Source organism: Alosa pseudoharengus, unplaced genomic scaffold (genome assembly GCF_046254945.1).
Source record: "Alosa pseudoharengus isolate Yale_2024_CS ecotype anadromous, Long Island Sound unplaced genomic scaffold, YU_APseudo_1.1 YU_APseudo_1.1_scf_17, whole genome shotgun sequence".
Taxonomy (NCBI): Eukaryota; Metazoa; Chordata; class Actinopteri; order Clupeiformes; family Clupeidae; genus Alosa; species Alosa pseudoharengus.
This window is the reverse complement of record NW_027468640.1, coordinates 35207252-35230468: the sequence shown is the minus strand read 5'-3', so window position 1 is coordinate 35230468 and position 23217 is coordinate 35207252. Positions and strand designations below refer to the sequence as shown.

At 41.1% G+C, this 23217-nt stretch overlaps 1 protein-coding gene and 1 long non-coding RNA gene across 8 annotated transcripts in view; both read right to left on the bottom strand.

Annotated features, from left to right (window-relative positions):
* Window positions 1–22831, bottom strand: part of shtn2 (shootin 2) — a 33601-nt gene extending 10770 nt beyond the window's left edge. Inside the window, exons 1-16 of the mRNA XM_076289396.1 lie at window positions 22743–22831; window positions 22047–22093; window positions 21900–21960; window positions 21360–21454; window positions 20845–21025; window positions 20497–20594; window positions 18815–18896; window positions 18596–18690; window positions 14597–14710; window positions 13849–13972; window positions 13035–13206; window positions 12810–12868; window positions 9852–9952; window positions 9652–9678; window positions 9480–9533; window positions 9198–9375 (exon numbers count right to left, since the gene is read on the bottom strand). Coding sequence (XP_076145511.1) covers window positions 9198–9375; window positions 9480–9533; window positions 9652–9678; window positions 9852–9952; window positions 12810–12868; window positions 13035–13206; window positions 13849–13972; window positions 14597–14710; window positions 18596–18690; window positions 18815–18896; window positions 20497–20594; window positions 20845–21025; window positions 21360–21454; window positions 21900–21960; window positions 22047–22093; window positions 22743–22776 — 1522 coding nt within the window. The 5' untranslated portion in view covers window positions 22777–22831. The remainder of the gene's footprint in view (window positions 1–9197; window positions 9376–9479; window positions 9534–9651; window positions 9679–9851; window positions 9953–12809; window positions 12869–13034; window positions 13207–13848; window positions 13973–14596; window positions 14711–18595; window positions 18691–18814; window positions 18897–20496; window positions 20595–20844; window positions 21026–21359; window positions 21455–21899; window positions 21961–22046; window positions 22094–22742) is intronic.
* Window positions 2413–8898, bottom strand: LOC143127729 (uncharacterized). Of its 7 annotated transcripts, none has more exons than XR_012987681.1 (7): window positions 8757–8898; window positions 8083–8188; window positions 7452–7524; window positions 6857–6922; window positions 3725–4235; window positions 3510–3632; window positions 2413–3394 (listed from the first exon to the last, which is right to left on the bottom strand). It is a non-coding gene; the product is annotated as an uncharacterized LOC143127729 (long non-coding RNA). The 7 variants fall into 7 exon arrangements; XR_012987682.1 differs by lacking the exon at window positions 8757–8898 and adding an exon at window positions 4516–4641 and having other exon boundaries at window positions 8083–8750; XR_012987680.1 differs by lacking the exon at window positions 8757–8898 and adding an exon at window positions 4525–4641 and having other exon boundaries at window positions 8083–8750.
* Window positions 22832–23217: the final 386 nt, after the last annotated feature.

Sequence of the window (23217 nt, the reverse complement as noted above, 5' to 3'; positions counted from 1 at the left end):
AACAGCAAAGATTAGGATAACGAGCCTCCTTATTCTTCAGCCAAGCAGGTAGGCCTACGGGGCGTTGCCTAGCAACAAGGGTCAGAAGTACACGTTTTTCGATATTTTGTGGAATTATACTTATTTTCATTGAATGCCAATGTCGTGAGTCATGTACCAACTTGCTTTAACTATTTCTATACATATTATACCCAGCAAAAGTCGTCTGTGCCAGTGTTTTGCATCCTAACAATATTTTGTTTATGTTTTAATACAAAACCGTTTTAATGAACTACAAATTCGGCGCCATTGTTATAAAGCAGCGTTGAAATGAACGCTACACGTCATGGGGCACGTAGTCTAATTACAGAAATAGCTATAATTTCAAAATTACAAAAATATTTTTATACATAACATGAGAAACATGCTTGAATTATTAAGATGTATCACCTGCTTGACTATAAAGTCAAAAGCTTGCAACATTTGTAATATGTTAAAATAAATGTAATTTTCCCATTTTTGCACATGAGATACACAAATGACAGAAACATTATTTATAATACATATCTTAAGTAATAAGCATACCAAATTTCAGACAAATCTGACCAGTGGTTCCACAATTCTGGCAACTCACAATATTACATTTTTACACCTTTGAGGGGCACTACTGAGGTAACCGGGGTACCTGGGGCATTAAAAATTCTTGGAGATGCTTCCCTGCATCCGGATGAACAACATATGCTATTTTATTTCACCCTCTGAATATTTTTATTTTTCCTCAACTGGGCAAAATATGACCATGCATAGCCTACATTTGGATGAGCATGACATGATGAGAACGTAAAGCAATAGTTTCAACTTTGGCAAAAAACATTTCACATGGGCTTAAAGGCAGAGGAAGCTTTTGAGGGTTTGGGATGGCATCATCAACCCAACTTGGTGTGCATCCAAAACTGTCAGAAAATGCAGCTGAATGGCTGTGTGGATGGTACCTTGCAGGGCTGCCGCGTAGGTCAAAACTGACCAGCAGGGTGATGTCATGCAAATCATGTTTATTTCATATCAAAACACTTGCATATATCAGATAAAAGCACAATATAGATGTTATAGGTGCTTGGTTTGATCCATGAACTTTTGTGCATCCAAAACTGTCAGAAAATGCAGCCGAATGGCTGTGTGGATGGTACTTTGCAGGGCTGTCGCGTAGGTCAAAACTGACCAGCAGGGTGATGTCATGCAAATCATGTTTATTTCATATCAAAACACTTGCATATATCAGATAAAAGCACAATATAGATGTTATGAGGTGCTTGGTTTGATCCATGAACTTTTGTGCATCCAAAACTGTCAGAAAATGCAGCCGAATGGCTGTGTGGATGGTACTTTGCAGGGCTGTCGCGTAGGTCAAAACTGACCAGCAGGGTGATGTCATGCAAATCATGTTTATTTCATATCAAAACACTTGCATTTATCAGATAAAAGTACAATATAGATGTTATGAGGTGCTTGGTTTGATCCATGAACTTTTGTGCATCCAAAACTGTCAGAAAATGCAGCCGAATGGCTGTGTGGATGGTACTTTGCAGGGCTGTCGCGTAGGTCAAAACTGACCAGCAGGGTGATGTCATGCAAATCATGTTTATTTCATATCAAAACACTTGCATATATCAGATAAAAGCACAATATAGATGTTATTAGGTGCTTGGTTTGATCCATGAACTTTTGTGCATCCAAAACTGTCAGAAAATGCAGCCGAATGGCTGTGTGGATGGTACTTTGCAGGGCTGTCGCGTAGGTCAAAACTGACCAGCAGGGTGATGTCATGCAAATCATGTTTATTTCATATCAAAACACTTGCATATATCAGATAAAAGCACAATATCGATGTTATGAGGTGCTTGGTTTGTGCATCCAAAACTGTCAGAAAATGCAGCCGAATGGCTGTGTGGATGGTACTTTGTGGATGTCGCATTTGAACCGTTTGCCCCGTGTTATCCCTGGTATATATATATTAGTGATGGGCAAATGAAACTTTGGTGAACCACTAAACCACAGCAGTGTGAAGCTAGCAACACTAATGAAAAAATCCAATATGGCTGCCACATGTAGAGTTTTCAACATAAAAGTCCTTACCCAAACCAGTATATGTAACCAAAAATATTGGTTTGCTAAGGACTTTTATGTTGAAAAATGTATGTGTGGCGGCCATCTTCTTGCTTTTCAGCTAGTATCGCTAGGTTCACACTGCTGTGGTTCAGTGGTTCACCAAAGCTTCATTTACCCATCACTAATATATATGAGCAAAGTGTGACAATAGAATTCTAACTATTGGTAGTGCAGCTGCTGGTGGTGGTGCTACTGCTGCTTATTATTATATTTCTTTTACAGCATATAATAGATATTTATGTGTAAAGTCAAAGAAAAGATGGCAGGTGGGAAAAATACACTTTATTATACACAAGAAGGCAACACAGAACATTAATTACAGATTAATTACAGTGAATTTGTCATTTTTATTTGGTAAGGCACAACCACTTCTGGGGAACTATGTACCGGTATGTACTTCTCTCTGTACCTTCTTTGTCAAGGGGTACAGGTGTTTGTACTGGTCTGAGCGATGGTGTCATAACTTTTACTTTTTACTATAAAAAAAAAATCTTGTATGAGCTTTATCTTCATATTGTGATGACTACCATATCTTGCTTTAACATAATCAATAATGATATTATAGCAACTATTTAGTGTGCTACATTTTTGTGTTTGTTTTGTCAGCCACTGTTTGATCTCTTGATTACTACCACTACGCCTCCCACTATGTAGAGCTGTGACAATTGATGAATCAATTGATCATAAATTAACAATCATAAATTAACAATGAAATTAATCATTAGTTGCAGCCCAGCTTTGATCGACCAGCCCGTGCTTTGATCCACCAGAGAAAATCACCTGCTGAAGTGCTAAGACGTGGGCCAGATGTGATGTTGATTTGTTGATATGGATAAATGTCATAATCATGAAACAACTGAGCATAATTGCTGTGATGGTTTGTGCTGGTGGTGCCGCTCCTGCTGCTCCTGCTGCAGCTACTGCTACTGCTGCTGCTGGTGCCGCTCCTGATGATGCTGCCGCTCCTCATGGGGGAGGGGGGTGGGGGGTGAGAGCCGCTCCTGATGCTGCTGCTGGGGTGGGGGGATGAGAGGCGCTGTGCCCCAGCGTACTTACTTCACAGTTTGTTGAGCCCGTACCCTAGAGTGGTACCAAACATACAGCCGTAAATGCTGCAGGAAGTGCTGCCTTGTCATGTACGGCAAATGGTGCTTCAGCCGTTTCAACCGTGCATTAAATTGCTCAGCCTGCTGGGTGTTTATGCCTGACAGCTGAGGATAGCTGTCAGCATTATAGCCAACACTGCAACCTGCACACACACAAACAATTGAAGAAAATATAGTATCGTTGTCTTGCATTGACAAGAACAAGTGAACAACAAGTGTAATGCATTGCAGTAAATTGTGTTGCAGAACATTGCTCACCTTTGTGATTCCTCCAGTGCAACCGGTCTATGAGGAACCAGCTGCTCTGGAAGAAAGCTGGATCCCTGTTAAGGCTGAAGCTGTGCAGCCTGCATGCATTGTCATAAATGATAACATCCGGTGCTGAAACCCATATAAAGAATGTAGACAGAAATCAATAGTTGCAGAAAATTTGTCGAAATTGGTACTACCAAAAACATGAAGGAAGTTTTTACCGGTCAGCCATTTGGTCTTCAATGCGGTAAATGGCAAGTCAACGGACTCTGGAGACTCCATTACCGCATGATGTGGCCCTCCTCAGCCATATTCCTCAAAAGGGGCAAAATAAATGGGGCCTCCTTCTCTGCAACCACCAGAAGTTGAGCCCATTCATCTTGCCCAGTTAGACCTTCCCCATACCTCTTCAGGGCCTCCCTGAGGTGTGGGGACTTGATCAGAATTCGATCACTATGACTATTGGAATGAAAAGCAAAATTGATGACTGTCATTTATTTTGTATAATTATATTTGTATAATATAATCTTGACATATGTCATACTATGACTGATGTTCATTTGTAAATACATATCAGAAAAGTTGAAGGATTGCATACATATACAGTACAATGTTAAAAAATACTTATCTTCCTTCTTTCCCTTGGTCTTTCCCTTGGTCCTGAGTGGGCGGTGTAGCCTGGGGCTGCTTGGCAAACCGGCGATGATAACCAAGCCATCCATCACCACAGCCCTGCAAGGAGCACATATCTGTTGTTATATGTTCAGTTGTGTTCAATTGTAATGCTGCTACTAGTATAGCTACTACTACTACTACTAATAATAATAATAATAGCAATAGTGATGATGATGATGATGATGATGATCATGGTGATGATAATCCAACCTTGGATTAGGCCCGCATTGAGGACAACAAAAGCCCTCAACCACTTGGATGTCCACCAATTTAAGGAACGACAGCCATGCCAGTCAGTGGATTATTCCCAGAAAGAGATAAACGGTTTGAAACGTACAAGGTTTACCTCTTCTGGCACGGTAACGCTAGGTGCTAGAGGGATGGGACCAAGAGGCACAGCACAGCCTTGAGACCCCTGACAACTGCTCCAAAGGTGGGATTTCTGAGACACCCACAAAGAAAACTGTGAAAGAAAAACATAAAAAAAGTTGACCACTCCCATTTCAGAGGTGGAGTTTTGGGTGGTAGCATGGAGCTACGAGGCTAAAATTCAAGTCAGACCTTCTGCACATGACCCACATGGAGTGTGCAAAGTTTCATCCCTCTAGCTGTAACGCAAAGCATTGTGTCTGCAAAAAAATATTTTTTGCAGATTTAACATTTAGCCATTTTTACATTTTTAGCCAAAAACCTCACTTATGTTGGTCCGATAAGTATGAAATCAGATTATGTTGAACAACGGGACATCACAAACAAGCCAGGCTCAGTTTGGAGTCAGTGGATTATTCCCAGAAGGAGATAAACGGTTTGAAACGTACAAGGTTTACCTCTTCTGGCACGGTAACGCTAGGTGCTAGAGGGATGGGACCAAGAGGCACGGCACAGCCTTGAGGCCCCTGACAACTGCTCCAAAGGTGGGATCGATCTCTGAGACACCCACAAAAAAAACTGTGAAGGAAAAACATAAAAAAAGTTGACCACTCCCACTTCAGAGGTGGAGTTGTGGGTGGTAGCATGGAGCTACAAGGCTGAAATTCAAGTCAGACCTTTAGCACATGACCCACATGGAGCGTGCAAAGTTTCATCTCTCTAGCTGTAACGCAAAGCATTGTGCTGGCAAAAAAATATTTTTTTAATATTTAACATTTAGCCATTTATCATTTTTTAGCCAAAAAACACACATATGTTGGTCAGGTCAGTATTGGCGTTGCTATGGTGGTTACTATGGTCATATTATGGTGGTTGCTAGGTTGTTGCTAGGGTAATTTGAATGGTTGCTATGGTGTTGCTAGGGTAGATATGGTGGTTGCTATGCAAAATAACATGGTGGCTATGGTGGTTGTTAGGGTAAGCATCTTGGTTGCTATGGTGGTTGCTAGCTTGACATTATTCAAGTGGTTGCTATGGTAATTAAGATGGTTGCTAGGGTGTTGCTAGGGTAATTAAGGTGGTTGCTTGGGTGTTGCTAGGGTACATATGGTGGTTGCTATGCAAAATAACAAAGCAGTGGAATTGCTAACGTTTAGCCATTTTTACATTTTTAGCCAAAAAAACTCACTTATGTTGGTCCGATAAGTATGAAATCAGAATATGTTGAACAACGGGACATCACAAACAAGCCAGGCTCAGTTTGGAGTCGGTGGATTATTCCCGGAAGGAGATAAACTGTTCGAAACTGTTTGAAACGTACAAGGTTTCTCTCTTCTGGCGCGGTAACGCTAGGTGCTAGAGGGATGGGACCAAGACGAACGGCACCGCCTTGAGGCCCCTGACAACTGCTCCAAAGGTGGGATCTCTGAGACACTCACAAAAAAAACTGTGAAGGAAAAACTTTAATAAAGTTGACCACTCCCACTTCAGAGGTGGAGTTTTGGGTGGTAGCATGGAGCTACGAGGCTGAAATTCAAGTCAGACCTTCTGCACACGACCCACATTGCATTGTGTCTGCAAATTTTTGTTTTTTGACTATTTAACATTTAACCATTTTTCAATTTTTTTTAAAAAAACACACTGTTGGTCAGGTCAGTAATGGCGTTGCTATGGTGGTTACTATGGTCATATTATGGTGGTTGCTAAGTTGTTGCTAGGGTAATTTGAATGGTTGCTATGGTGTTGCTAGGGTAGATATGGTGGTTGCTATGCAAAATAACATGGTTGCTATGGTGGTTGTTAGGGTAAGCATGTTGGTTGCTATGGTGGTTGCTAGCTTGAAGGTGGGCCATGTGTTAATGTATGTTAACTCACATGTATAAGTGACAGGCTTTCAGAAAATATATGGTTTGCATGGCTGAAACTGCTTTGCCTTTATATTGGAGCTAAAAAAAAAAAAAGCCTGTCACTTGTACATGTGAGTTAACATACATTAGCACATGGTCCACCTTCCTGCAAACTTTGGAGGACATAAATGTATACATGGCTCTATTTTGTATATTGGCGAATGAATGGGGCATATGATGTTTTGAGCTCCAACACAAAGGCAAAGCAGTTGCAGCCATGAAAACTATGTATTTTCTGAATATGATGTACCATAGTAAATAGGAAGGTGTGACATGTCTTAATTCATATTAATTGACATCTACAGGATAGGTGTAACAGCGTTGATTCCTCCGAGAGAGTGCGTGTGTGTGTGTGAGTGAGTGAGTGAGTGAGTGTGTGTGTGTGTCTAATACTGTACATACCGATTGGCTCTGTATTCTCAAGTCCATGCAGGTCCTTCCCAGTTGAAAATGAAGAGGCCACATTATCTGAAGGAGATCAATAGGAACCTTGCTTTAAATCCCCATCCAAGAGCAATTATGCCTACAGTTAGTGTTCTTTTTTCAAAAACAGTCAACAACAACCATCAGCCCACCAAAACAACACACAACAACAATTGCACACACAACAACACATACACCACAGAACAACAACAACAACAACAACAACAACAACAACAGACAGCCACAGCAGGACAACACAAGCGGAACATAACATAATTCTGTGATGTTGTAATACCTCTATAATATTCTATAGACGCTATAGTATTTCTATAGTAGTCTTATATATTAATTCTAAGACTGATTTCTGAACACTGGACACTCAGGTTAAAATAATATATACTACTGAACACTCCAGATTAAATCATATGTACTATACCCTTCCTTACATTGCTAACCTCTTCCAACTTACAATCACTGCCAGAGTCGAATGTCCGAAGAATGCCGAGCAATACATTTTGAGAGAAAGAAAATTAAAAATATGAATGTGTTCAATGCAAATGCAAGATGGACATACCAAGGACCACTGGTCAAATTATGTGGGATAGGGATTTGGGGTGGAAAGGAAAACACATCAGAACAGCTTCTTTCTGAAAGGGGAAGAATATTTTTTTCAATAATTCATTCATTTATTTATCTGACCACTGGGCCACAGGAAATCATCATGTGTTCACTAATACATGGATTGCCCTGTAAACAAGACAATTCTTTGGTGCAATGTTATTTTTGTTTCCCCATAACAGCTGGGCATCTCAACAGCTACAACCACAAACTCATGACTAGATGGCTACCTCAGTGCAGTATTGTATCGGCCAGTTGATTTATTTGAAGAAAATATTGTAGTAATACTGCAATATTGTTATAATATCCATCTCTTCTAAGTTACTGCAACAGAGAATTATAAGATTCAACGTTTGTTTTGAACTGTCCATTTTGATGAAGTTTGCCTATTGCCAGCGCTAGCTTATTAGCTTTTTCATTGCGTGCATGTAACATCGATGTGTATAGAATGATCCATTCCATCATTGAAAATGTATCGTTTTATTATCAAAGTACACTAGAAAAGAAAATGGAAACATTACCCAATAGCCAACTATCAAGGTGAACAGTAAGTTATATTGACATTAAACGGGACATTGCTTACTTACATCACCGGCGGCATGGTAAGACACGGGGCAGGCAGACTGCTGCCAGCTGTTGTCTTAAAACCTAGGCCTATTGACGTGATCTCCTTGTTTTCTTATACTTGCAAAACTTGGAAGCGAACAAGGCAGAACAGGAGTTTAACTGACCACGAAAAAAGACATACTTTTGTACCAATTTACCAAGGCTGACCACAACATCCATCCCTATGCATCCATCTGGGCTGCGCAGCCGAGGAGTGAACAATTATGTCGCAAACTAATGACATCAATAGGACGTGATGGAAAATTTCTCCGATTTGAACTGGACTTTCGCCACTTTTTTAAAAAAGTATGTCCGAGAACTTTATAGCAGTCACCTTCCAAACAGTCCACAAATCTCAAACAAACTACTAAATATATCGCGGATGTTTAACAAGGCTCAAATTAAAATATTACAGCTTTACCAGGCTATTATTATTAAAATTAGGCTCGCTCGTAGCCTATTAAAGGCACGCTCGCTTATACCAATTAAAAAAACAAAACACTATCGCCAATAAATATTAAATATCCTACAGATGTGCGTGATAGGTCATGTTATCCAACTAAAATAGGGTAGCAGTTTAAACACACATTTTGAAACAGAAACAATAGCAAACACGAGCAAATGAACGGATTTAAGCTAGCCTACTGTAGCCTACCTGTGAAAACCATTGCAAGCTCGAGGAAGCCTATTTCAGGCTATCGCGCATGTGCGAATTATTGACAATTGCGTACATTACTGTACGCATTGGCGTGCACAGGTTTGCGTCCGGAATCATACGCATGGCGAGTGTGATCGGGTTGGGGTGAGAGATGGGGCTGCCGTTGTACTGAGCTGAGAGGAAGATAAGTCGAACACAGAACCATGCTAGGGGTTTCACCACTACTGATTTTTTGTTGTTGGCAAGTTTTTCATAATAGTCAACTAGTCGTATATAGCAGTTTGTTGTTAATGCCAGCACAAATGCCAGCACCTCAACTTACCTCATACACATGATGCTTTCAAGCACACACACACACACACACACACTAAAACATAACCAATGGATGATTTATCTCTCTGGAGTGGGAGGCTTTTAAATACAACACGAGCAATGAACCTTGTTTGGGTGAAGTTGTTGCGGTGGAGTCAGCGGTGGTGGTTGGCCGGGCCTCTTGTTCATCACCCATGGCTCGCCTTCTCCTCTGAAGGACAAGCTGTAACTCCGCCTCCCCCACGTTCCGACTGATGCGTTTCCGGGAGGCCCCCCTCCTGGGTCCCCGCTTATTCATGGATTCCTGCATATGCATGGACCAAAAATGTTCTCTTATTGGACACTATAACTGTTCTGTATATAACTTTGTAGCAATCTGAATAAGACACGTATACATATACATCGTACCAGCATCCCCTGGAGTTCAACAATAGCAGACTTTCTCTTCTCAATCTTCTGCTCCTATAAGTATGAAACAATATAGACCAGTTTGGATCGACTACATAGGCCAATGCAAAATTCAATTATTGGTGATACACAGATGGTTATGTCATATTTTGGTAAAAAAAATGGAACATACTTTGTTGTCCTCTTCATCAAAGGCACTCTGAAGGGAAAGCATGCACAGGGGTCTCGGTTAATTACCGTAATCTCTGTTTGTTAGTTATCTCAATGTAACACATGCAGCTGCTACATTTGTGCTGAATGTTTGATACATTTTAAGATCTTCTTTCATGCTTTGTGTGTGTGTGTGTGTGTGTGTGTGTCTCAGTGTCTCACCTGTATTGGTTTCTTGGCGGGTCTGAGAACAATCCCTTTCTTTATTCGTTCCATCATCTCATCCACAGCCCTGGACTTCATGTCTAGAGATGAATGGCCCGCTGAGAAGACAAGACATAGGCATCACCTGAGTTGCATGTCGGTAACACTTTATAATAACTACACACAATTCATAATTTATTAAGCCTTTGTTACTTATTAGTTAATGGTTTGTTCATCATTAGTAATTTCTAATTTATCATCAGTAAAGCATTTGTTCACACAGTTATAAATAGTTTGTTCATAGTAAATAAGCCTATATCTAAAATATGTTTATACATTATTGTTAATACTTAATAAATGATGCAATAATATGTTTTTGATTAAGTAATATTTCCATTATTTAACAGTTGTAACATACACATGCACTAATGATTAGTTAGGGTGAGGATACATATTTTATAAACCACTTCCTAATACTATAATTCATAATTAACTCAGGAGTTACAAGTGGTTAGTTAATGATATTTTGTGAGCTCATCTAAAGTGAGGACTTTTTATGCCTTGCAACACATTTACAAATGAGTTATAAAGTTTACAGATGCATTTATTAATTTAGCCGACACTTTCACCCAAAGCGACACATGTCAATGAAATTAAAGGGCAAGGCCACATTGGTGGACGCCGGGGTTTGAACCCCCAACTTTATGGATTACTGCATGTTAACCCAGCTCCCTATCCACTACACTACCTCTGCCCAGTGGTATTACAACAGTCAATTCAAAAATATAATATAGATATGCGTGTTTTCTATGAACAAACCATTTTTAACTGCGTGTAAACATGATTTACAGATGAGAATTAATGTAGGAATAATGCTCTACAAATGAAGAATACAGCATTTAATAATACTTTACAGATGTGTAGTAGAAGAAAACAGAAACTCTTGCATAGTTGTAGGGGTTTCTGTCTGGGCCAAGGTAGTGTAGTGGATAAGGAGCAGGACTAGCATGCAATAGCCTGAAAAGTTGGGGGTTCGATTCCCAGCTTTCATTGTTATGTCAATGGCCTTCAATTTAATTGACATGTTTACGTCGCTTGTCTGCTAAATGAATGAATGTGAATGTAATCTTTACAACTCATTTGAAAATGTGTTGCAAGGCATAGAAAGTCCTCACTTTAGATAAGCTCACAAAATATCATTAACTAACCACTTGTAACTCCTGAGTTAATCATGAATTATAGTATTAGGAAGTGGTTTATAAAATATGTATCCTCACCCTAATTAATCATTAGTGCATGTGTATGTAACAACTGTTAAATAATGGAAATATTACTTCATCAACAAAATATTATTGCAAAATGTATTAAGTATTAACAATAATTCATAAACATATTTTAGATATAGGCTTATTTACTATGAACAAACCATTTATAATTGTGCGTACAAATACTTTGTTTATGAGAATCAACATAGGAACAATGCTTTACAAATGATGATCAAAGCATTTTGTAATAGTTTGCAACTGGTTTATAATAAGAAAATGATTTCATTATAAGTGGTTGTTTCATTACTTATTAAGTATAAATCATGTACTTACAAACATATTTTTGGATAGGCTTATTTACTATGAACAAACCATTTATAATTGTGTGAACAAATGCTTTACTGATGATAAATTATGTATGAACAAGAAACTACTAATGATGAACAAACCATTAACTAATAAGTAACAAAGGCTTAATAAATGATGAATTGTGTGTAGTTATTATAAAGTGTTACCTGCATGTCTTATCATCTGACTTATGCAGAGTGACTGAGAAGTGAGGTCACAATGCAAGCAAATGCGTTACCAAGGAAAACACAATATTCTAGGATGTGGAAGATAACTAAAGAAATGCAAGTTTCCAATCAATTACCTTTCATCACAAACTAGGTGATATTTCCTCACTAGTCATTTACAAGTATCAACTATAACCAAATACCTTCATCAGACAATACAGGAAAAAATAAGATACCCAAATACAGTCATCCCCATCACCTATAAATACCCCAGTCACCTATAAATACCCCAGTCACCACCCAAATACAGTCATCCCCATCACCTATAAATACTCCATCACCTATAAATACCCCAGGCACTTATAAATACCCCAGGCACCAGCCAAATACAGTCATCCCCATCACCTATAAATACCCCAGTCACCTATAAATACCCCATCACCTATAAATACCCCAGTCACCTATAAATACCCCAGTCACCTATAAATACCCCATCACCTATAAATATCCCAGTCACCTATAAATACCCCAGTCACCTATAAATACCCCATCACCTATAAATATCCCAGTCACCTATAAATACCCCATCACCTATAAATACCCCAGTCACCTATAAATACCACAGTCACCTATAAATACCCCAGTCACCTATAAATACCCCATCACCTATAAATATCCCAGTCACATATAAATACCCCATCACCTATAAATATCCCAGTCACATATAAATACCCCATCACCTATAAATACCCCAGTCACCTATAAATCCCACAGTCACCTATAAATACCCCATCACCTATAAATACCCCAGTTACCACCCAAATAGTCATCCCATCATCTATAAATACCACAGGCACGTCAGCAGCACCACAGGAGAGGACACGTCTTCATTCTCAGTCATCATGAGTAACGCCTGCAAAATCACCTCCCATTGGGTGGTAAAGTGGGCAAAGTGATGGAGCGCTTTTCCTTTATTCTCTCTGGCAAGCTGCTCCCACAGGTGGGAAATGTTAGGTTCATAATGAGCAATATCTCACGTGGATCTTTTCTGTTCCTGTTCTCGTCAGTGTGATCAAATGCATTTCTTGTGCTATACAATACCTTCATGATGGTTCTAATATTCTTTCTGCAATATTACATCTGTTATAATTATAACATGACTGCATTAAGGTTACGTCTACTGGTTAAACACTCACCTTTTGGGTCTGTTGTATTTCCTGCATTCTTTCTTCTGCTCCTCAGCTCAGCCAATGGGCTGAAAAGAGGAAGGAAAATATGTCAGTTCATAATATTGCATAAAAAGAACTCATTACATATTCTCATAAACACCCAGAGAGATCTATGAGAACTCAGCCAAATGTTGTATACTAGTGCTGTGAAAAGCCCCACATTTGTGTGACATCTGTGAACTCTGACCGTACTCGTCAGCAGTCTTTGAAACTGGTGGAGGTGGTGGAGGTGGTGGTGGTGGAGGAGGAGGAGGAGGAGGAGAAGGAGGAGAAAGGGCAAAGCTTGGGGTCTCGTGCTTTGATTGGACCATTTCATTAGGTTGCCCCTCCGTCTTCAGTTGCAGCCTATCCTGAAGCTGCTTAACTAGGGCACAGAGAGGGCAATTAACGACTCAAGTGTGACAACAATTAACGACCCAGCCGTGCGTGTGAGAAATCAACAATGACAATGTGACACACAATTTAGCATTAATGAGAGACAGAGAGTGAGACATACAATAGATCCATATGGTACTTTATAGTCGTTCTATACTCTGTAGTAATATTCAACATGGTGCTTGAAAAGAAAAGGAACCCACCTGTCTAAATAGTATTTTTGATGGAATGTTATGTTGTCAGTGTTTACAAGGTGCAAAATGAGTAAAAAATGAGTGTGGTGATCAGCGGTTACAACACCGTCTGACAATCAGTTGGCCCAGGTTTAAATCCCAAACCCTCAACTGCTCAATACCAGCCAGTTCACTTTGCCAGTCACTTCAGAACAAATGCACAGCACTGTGCGCTGCTGATGAGAGATGCATGTGTTGGGTGCAGTGTGGTGTGGTGGATGTGTTGAGATGCATGTGTTGGGTGCAGTGTGGTGGGAGAGTGCAGTGTGGTGTGGTGGATGTGTTGAGACGCATGTGTTGGGTGCAGTGTGGTGGGAGAGGGGTTCCACAGTGCGCTGCTGATGAGAGATGCATGTGTTGAGTGCAGTGTGGTGGGAGAGGGGTTCGTTTGGCCATACCCTGGCCCAGCAGCTCGGCGATGGTCCTGTGGGCCTCCACAAGCTGGGCGTCCAGTGCAGTCCTCTTCAGCTCGCTGTCCTGCAGCTGCTCCCGCAGCACCGGCAGCTCGGAGCCTGGCTCAGCCTGGACACACAGGTGCACACACACACACACACATACACACACACAAACACATAGACACACGCACACATAGACACAGACAGTGAGATGGGAACTAAATCTTGACCCTGACTTTAGACACCAACCCCTCCTCTCAACAAACACACACACAAACATATTATTTAATTTTTTTCAATTTCTTTTCTTTTGTTTTATTTTTTTTATGTTTTACTTTTTTTTGTGTGTGTGTTGTCTATTTTGTATGTCTTGGTGTCATGGGTATGCTGGCGTCCAGCATAATTTGTCCTGTGTGTCAAAGTCTTGTATGTGGAGCGTTTGTGTTGCACTCTGTGCATGAAAAACGCTCTATATACAGTAAATACTTTCTTACTTTCTTACTTACTTACTTACTTATTCAAGGCACTGACCTTAGACAGAGCCAACCACAGAACACCCACAAACTCTTGACACAAACTGACCCATGCACAAATCACACACACACACTCTCTCTCTCTCTCTCTCTCTCTCTCTCTCTCTCTCTCTCTCACACACACACACACTCTCACACACACACACACACACACACACACACACACACACACACACACACACACACACACACACACACACACACACACCCTGGGTTACCTGGTTGAGGTAGTGGAGGCGGATCTCCCCCAGGGAGCTGCTGATTTGAGCTACCTTCTCCAGGGCCTGCTGCAGCTGCAGCTCCATCTCACCACTGGGCCTCTGGACCAGCACCTGGTCAGCATGGGGTCACCTTACTAATCAATATACCCGATCACTATATAAATCAATATACCTGATCACTGTACAAATCAATAATATACCTGATCACTATACAAATAAATAATATACCTGATCACTTTACTATTCAATATACCTGATCATAATACAAATCAATAGTATACCTGATCACTGTACAAATCGATAATATACCTGATCACTTTACAAATCAACACACCTCATCAGAACAATACACACATCTGATCAGTACAAATCAATACACCTGACCAATACACTCATCAGTATAGATATAATCACTATACAAATCTCCCTAGAATAATTGGCTAGAACTACTAGTTGATAAAAAGGATTTTCATATCCAACAATATCTAATGGCCTTTTCCAAGTATCAGACATTTTTTAAAGATCTAATGTATTATATAGGCCTATTTGCCTACTTTCAAATCTGTGATTTTAACAGTTAGCCTTGATATCGAATGTGCTTTAATTTAAACTTTAAGGCTGTTGGGAAAAAAGAAAGCCTATAGTATTGTGCCATAAATCAATTTATAAAGACAATGTAATTTATAAAGGGACGTTAGTAAACGTTCTTCTATAACATTCTAACCGGTTACCATTTAGAGGAGAGGCCTTGGAACACTGGAACAGGAATGAAAAAATTATGTTTTTGCTCAGAACGTCCCTGCTTCTGATTACTGTACAGATTAGTGATCACAAAACAAATGACTATATTCAATCATTATACAAAGCAATACATCAGATGAATCTAATCTCAATTCAAATCATTGGATTGGATATCAGAAAAACTAACATTTCAACAAATACATTTAATCATTGTAGAAATCAATACAAGTTAGATTAGTACATAAAACCAATACATTTTACCATTTACTGTGAACTGATTCATTTCAGTCAATGGATTTAAAATCAGGACACAATTAATCTAATCATTGTGCAGATTAATGCATGACTTAGACCTAGATCTGCAGGTTTCATACATTTGATCAGCACCTAAACCAGTCCATCTGATTACACATCACATCAGTCAGTGCAACCATCAAGGTGAGTCACACTTTTTCTCAGAGTTGTAAAGATGTGCTTGTCCAAACACTAACCCCTCCCTCAAACTATTCTGACTGTTTCCTCAAACCCTCTACACTTCCCTTTTCAGCTTATTCGTCTCTCAATAGGCTACTCACTCAAAGTGTACAGTAGGTGTATGCTATAGATCAATAGTGACAATATGTATTCAGTTTGATTGAATTCCATTCTCACTAGCAGATCTAAGCATATTGTGTATTTCTCTGGTAGCTATTCTAATTGTGCATCCTCTGTAGCCTTACACAAAAGAAAAAAACTTCTGTAAATGAAAGTATATCATTTCAAAGAGTAACATATAATGAAGATTACAGCTCTTTCTCAAAGTAAATGTTTGCTGTCCGTGTATTCAAAAGCAAAGGATGAAGTGAAATAGATTCATAATTGCAGTCATGGCAAATAGTAGGGCAAGACAGTATGCCAGCAAGCTCAATAGCCACCTTGGCAGCATTCTCTTGCACAGTCGACACATAACAAAACAAACCCTGCCTTTTAATGAACATCTCTTGCAGTACCTGGATGTGGCTACTCCTGTATCATCTTTATAGATTTCTCTGTTCCACTCTATGAGGTCTGCCGCTTTGTTTGTATTGGTATGTACTTGCTGCTTTCACAGCATATGTTCTGTAAGGATGATTCAGTATTGTGAAAAAGCTTTCAGTGTTTGTTGGGATTAGGCTACACAGAATGTGGATAATTGAGACCATTGTGGAAGGAATTGCAAAAGCAACCAAGACAAACTCCAACAGGAAAGGGAAGTGAAAGAGAGTTTTGTTCATTTGTGACCTTCACTTTATATAACACATACACACATACAAAAGGGTACTGTGCACATTGTGTATACTATAAATGTCCTCTACACATGTATATGCACAAACACACACACACACACACACACAGAGAGAGGGACAGACACAGACACACAGAGAGAGAGAGAGATACACACACATACACACACACACACACACACACAACAGACACAGAGAGAGACACACACACACATACACACACACATACACACACAGAGAGATACACACACACACATACACACACACAACAGACACAGAGAGATACACACACACACATACACACACACATACACACACAGAGAGAGACACACAGACAGAGAGAGAGAGAGACACACATGTGAGCAGAGCAGCAGGGGTCCCCTTTCACAGGTGAAACTCCTTGGAGACCAGGGCTTCCTAAACGCTCGACAATTAAGACAAAAGCCTCAATGGCCACGCCGGATGCCGGAGTGTCCAAGCCTGCCCGCTGCCTCCATGTGACCGTGGCAACTGTCGTTAATTACCAGCCACCAGAGATGGAGGGAGGCCCCCAAAAGGCCCATTAAGCAGGATGGGCAATTAATGCTGGCCCTAGGCATAATGACAGTGTGTGTGTGTTTGCTAAACACCTGTCTGTGAGGGGCCGTGCGAACATATTGTTTGTATTTGTGTTTTGTCTGACCTCCTTTTCAGCACAGTGTCAGGATGAGGAACGCATGAATAGGGGGCTACAGGGCCATCAGAATCAGACAGGCCTTTAACTGTTGTGTGCACACACAAACAAATATGCACACACACACACCATGTACACACACACACACACACACACACACACACACACACACACACACACACACCATGCACACACACACACACCATGCACACACACACACACCATGCACACACACATACAGACACACACACACACACACACACACACACACACACACACACACACACACACTCTCTCTCTCTCACACACACACACACACACACACACTCTCTCTCTCTCTCTCTCACACACACACACACACACACACACACACCATGCACACACACATACAGACACACACACACACACTCTCTCTCTCTCTCTCACACACACAAACACACACACACACATACACACACACACACACACACACACACTCTCTCTCTCTCTCTCTCTCTCTCTCTCTCTCTCACACACACACACACACACACACACACACACACACACACACACACACACACACACACACACACACACACACACACACACACACACACACACACACACACACACACACACACACACACACACACACACACACACACACACACACACACACACACACACACACACATTGGCCTACTGGTTAGCGCTTCGGACTTGTAACCGGAGGGTTGCCGATTCGAACCCCGACCAGTAGGCACGGCTGAAGTGCCCTTGAGCAAGGCACCTAACCCCTCACTGCTCCCCGAGCGTCGCTGTTGTTGCAGGCAGCTCACTGCGCCGGGATTAGTGTGTGTTTCACCTCACTGTGTGTTCACTGTGTGCTGAGTGTGTTTCACTAATTCACAGATTGGGATAAATGCAGAGACCAAATTTCCCTCACGGGATCAAAAGAGTATATATACTTATACTTATACTATATACACACACATTTACACACCCACACACCCACACACACCATCCAAACACACATACACTGCACACACAATATACACACTGTTTCACACACAAACACATGTGCAGTTGTAGATAGGGATGCAAATCCACTTCAAGCAACAGCAACAAGCAAAGTAAACATATAGAAATGTTTTGCAAACACATCCTCCACAGGTTAGGAGATAAACAACCAGAGCCTAAATATTTTTTTCTTAATTCTATTCTTATGTTTAAACACATTGCAAGAAAATGAGAAATGCACGTGAGCTATGCCATCACATACACACAATACAATCTGAGAGAAAAAGAGAGAGAATGGGTGGGGCGGGGGGGGGGCAGTACCTGGTGTGCAAAGATCTCCGCATGTTGCCTCAGTCCCTGCTCCATCTCCAGCTTTTGTGACATCTCTGCAAACTCTTCAGTCACCAAGTGGGAGACTACGGATCCACAAAGCACACCGTGTACAGTACAGACATGCATGGACATACAAAACAACATGAATTCACTGAATGTTTGAAAGTATCTTTGACACACAGGGGTAGAGTCCCTCGGCCTGCCCACCTCTCTTCATCTTATTCACTGTTTTGGTCTGTTTGGCCATCTTTTTCAAGAGGGTTTCCTTCTCCTCCATCTCACGAGTGAGCTTTCAGAGATGAGCAAAGGAAAACACATATGCAACCTTTACTTCATGTGGCAATTTGGTTTCTATTTTGGTTATCAGAGAACACCAACAGAAACAAACCCGTTTTGTAACAAGTATTGAGCCTTCATTTGGTTGTATTCAGTATCGGTTCACTTTGCTAGGATTTAGTGAACATCACACTACCAACTTTTAAAAGCTTTGGACTACCCTGGAAATCCAGAGTTCTCTTGAGAGCACAATTTCAATTTGCTCAGCGAGTTACTCTGGCAATGATGCTCATTACCTCTGCCCATGAAACCGAGCTGCACCAATCGTCGAAGTACGGAATCAGTCAGTAAACATTGGTCATAGTGTTATCCAATTGCGTGCAGTGATATTTTCAAATGTATGCTCGAGTCGGGCCATTTTCATTACTTGTGGCCAAACCTTTGATCTTTCTAGATTTCCGGGTCTGGATTTCCAGGCTAGCTTTGGACGAAAGTGTCTTCTAAATCCCATAACCGTAACCACAGGTTTTGCTTTGTGCGGACTGGACAGCAACCCGGGCAGTGTGTGGCCTGGGGAAGGAGAGAGTCCTGGTCACCTGTTCTGTGAGGTCAGTCATGTTCTGTGAGGTCAGTCATGTTCTGTAAGGTCAGTCATGTTCTGTGAGGTCAGTCATGTTCTGCTTGGGTAAAACTGAGCTGAGTTGGTTAGATGTGGTTACTCAGACGGCCATGTTTTTTTTATATTACCTACTTAGTCTTACTTTACCCAGAATTCATTGAACCACAGTGCTTCTTAAAGGAAAATTCCGGTATTTAGCACTTTGAGTCCCTTTTCTGTTTTTTTTGGATGAACTAGAGTGGTGGACACCGACTTTTCTGACTCGTTTTGAATCGCCTTTGACTAGTCAGAGTGGCTGCCTACAGGCATGCTCAAACATGTCCTAAAACAACCCTGTTCAAAATTGTACAACTCACCAAGTGGTTAGTGGTGTTCGTTGATGTTCCAAAACAAGTAGCGTAGCAAAATACAGATTCTGTCGTGTTTTATTTGGCATTTTGTAAAATCCCATTGATTTCTTTTGGAAGACTCATTGCACGTTGATATTACTGCGCCACCGTCTATGCTTCAGGCTCAAATATTGAGCGGAAGTTTATACGTTTATACATGTGAGGTGTCTGAAAAAATAGTTCCACAATAGCAAATAAGACGGCTGGAAATCATACATTGCGCCGATATATTTGATTTTAATAATCAACGAACACCACTAACCACTGTGAGTTGCACAGTTTTGAAAACGAACGTTAAGGGTTGTTTTAGGACATGTTTGAACATGCTTGTAGGCAGCCACTCTGACTAGTCAAAGGCGATTCAAAACGAGTCAGAAAAGTCGAGACAGGACCAATCGTCAAATTTCAGTGTCCACCACTCTACAGTAGTTCATCCAAAACAAACCAGAAAAGGGACTCAAAGTGCTAAATACTGGAATTTTCCTTAAAGATAGTCAAGAGCAAAACTGCTTTGTGTAACGGTATAATTTAGATGTCTATATGAAGTCTGACTATCTACTATATCTAAGCCATACTCAAAGTCTATTTTTGTGAAACCTGGTCACCTGTTCTGTGAGGTCAGCCTTTTCTCTCTGCAGCATCTCCACCTGCTCACTCAAGCGCATCTTCTCAGCCAGCAGGTCGTCCAGAGAGGCCTGAAGCTCTGGGTGCGTTCGTATGTGGAGTGGAGAGCGAGGAGTTTGGACAGTCACACAAGCCAAAGTCAAGGAGAGGGGCAGAGAGGAAAAAGAAGTGAAATCAGATGTTGAAGAAGGGTAACAGAAACAAAGAGAAATAAATACAAAGAAAGACATTGAAACTCATAATATAGACTAAAACAAATAAAAATACTTGCGCACTAGACCTTCTACTCTCCGGAACGTGAGAACCAGAGAAAAAGTACTCGGACCCACCTTGAATCTGGGCTTGGCTCTGCAGGAGTAGGTCAGCATCAGCATCTCCCACTGCGCTAGGGTCACTACCAGGACCATTCTCCAGGTCAAAGGTCAGAAGGTCGAGGTTTTCTGGTAGCTCTGGGATGAGCGGCAGCAGGGCCTGGCTCTGTCTCTTCAGCACTTTGTTCTCTTTTGTCACCTGGGTCATAGGTCAGGTTGGGTAAGAGAGGACTGCCACACACACACACACACACACACACAATCATACACACACTCACTCATACACTCACACACACACACACACACAAACACACTCACTCACTCATACACACACACACACACAGACACACACACACACACACATACACACACACACACACACACACACACACACACACACACACACACACACAGAACTACAGAAGTTTTTGTAATGTTTTATTTGTATTTTTGCAATTGACTGGAATGTAGAAATACTGTTAATATTATGATCAGTGAGGATGAGGAACAGGCATGATGAAGACCGGACGCACCTTCACAGCCAGGGCCTCTGCAGTCTCCCTGCAGGCGCGCTCTACCTGGAACTGCAGCTCCAGGGCATCAATTTCCTTCAGTAGCTGTGTAGAGGCTGCATGCATTTGGAGCAGAACAGTGTGACTCAACAGCAATGCTCTATAAGCAGGGCATGGGCGCCATGATGGCTCTGAATGCTCTGTTAGCGCCCACACACGGTGGTTGATATGTCAATCACAGGCAATCTCAAGGCTTCTAGAATAGGTTCAAGAATGTCAATACTAGAGATGTTCTGAAATAATCGTTCAGTTTTCATGTAGTGCTGAATCTCACTTGAGATTCAGGAGCAGAACACTGTATTAGCGAGACAGTAAAAACCAGTTGGGGATGACTAATATGTTGAAGGAATCCATTTGGTAGAAAGCTCCACAAAATTTCATCTCTCTATCAATTACTTAAAATCCATTTTCCTTCACCACATTTTCAAGTATGAAAGTGTGAAAAATAAAATCTCATTTGTTGCACTTTCAACACATTAGAGATCATTATGGTTGGCTTGCCTTGTTCAATCTCAGAGAGTTTCTGATTGGCTTCGTCCCTTTGCATCTCCAGAATCTCGCACTGCAGAGTGAACAGGCAGAGATTAACCTGCATTCATACACACAACACAAAGCACACTCACAAAGTGTGTAACGTAGAGAACACACCTGAATGTCCCTCTCGTCATCAGAGATGTGGCTTTCATTGTCAGAATCTGTTAACAGATGAGAAAGAACACATCATTTGTCTCCTTGAGTCTAAATGCTCATTCTTTTGACTATAGAAGCATGTTGTACGGCACAAATACAGGCTTATTGTACAGATATCAGCGCTCCTATTGGACACTAATGTGCCTTAACATTACATTGCAGAAGTATGTGAATGTGTCTGACAAAGAGCCTTTCAGGACAGACTTTTCCGTTTGACAAGGGAAGTAGTGACCTTTAGCTGTGCTTCACTCCCGCAAGCTCTAGCTCACACACGTAGGGCCCTTCCTTCCACTTCCACTTTTTTGAATCCCAATCACACACATGAAACATGTTTTTTCATGCACATAGCAATCCTGAGAGTAAAAGATGACCCCGTCTTTAAGGTCTTAAATTGATCTATGTTTTTGCAGTCCAGGGATTTCTGTTGGTTCACCAGCATATTCCCCTGTACTGATCGAACAAACAATTTGCTTTTATGCAAAACATGAATTGTCTACAACATTTTGCTGGTTAACACTGCGATAATCACACCAATTCACAAGTTTTTACTATCATAATCTTTCAATGTATTGTCAAAATGTCATCTGTTCTTACTTTCTACTCACTTTCTACTACTTTCAATCCATCCATTCATGAAATTTTTTTTAATCTCACCTGATGTTTTGCTGTGTGTGTCGGGGGCCCACATCTCGACAGTGTGGCTCTGTCACTGCTTCTCCTTTGTGTGAAGGACTCCCAAAGACATGATGCACATGTAGAAGAAGAGATGAAGAAGTGAAAGTCACTCTGGCCGTTCCGGCAGCACGCCACGTTCACGCCTTACGTGTTGCACATGCGTCCAAGCTCACGATGGCCGTAACTCCATAGAGGACTGGCAGCACTGGATGGATTCATCAACACAGGAACATGTTTATCACAACAACATTTCAGACACGCAAATCATGAAGCATGGTGTTTATATTCACACAGACCTTATTTCCCATAGAAGCTAGACTTATTGACATGGAGCACACTGTATACACAAACACACACGCACACACACACACAGACTCAAACACACACATACACACACACACACACACACACACACACACACACACACACACACACACACCCAAACATACACACA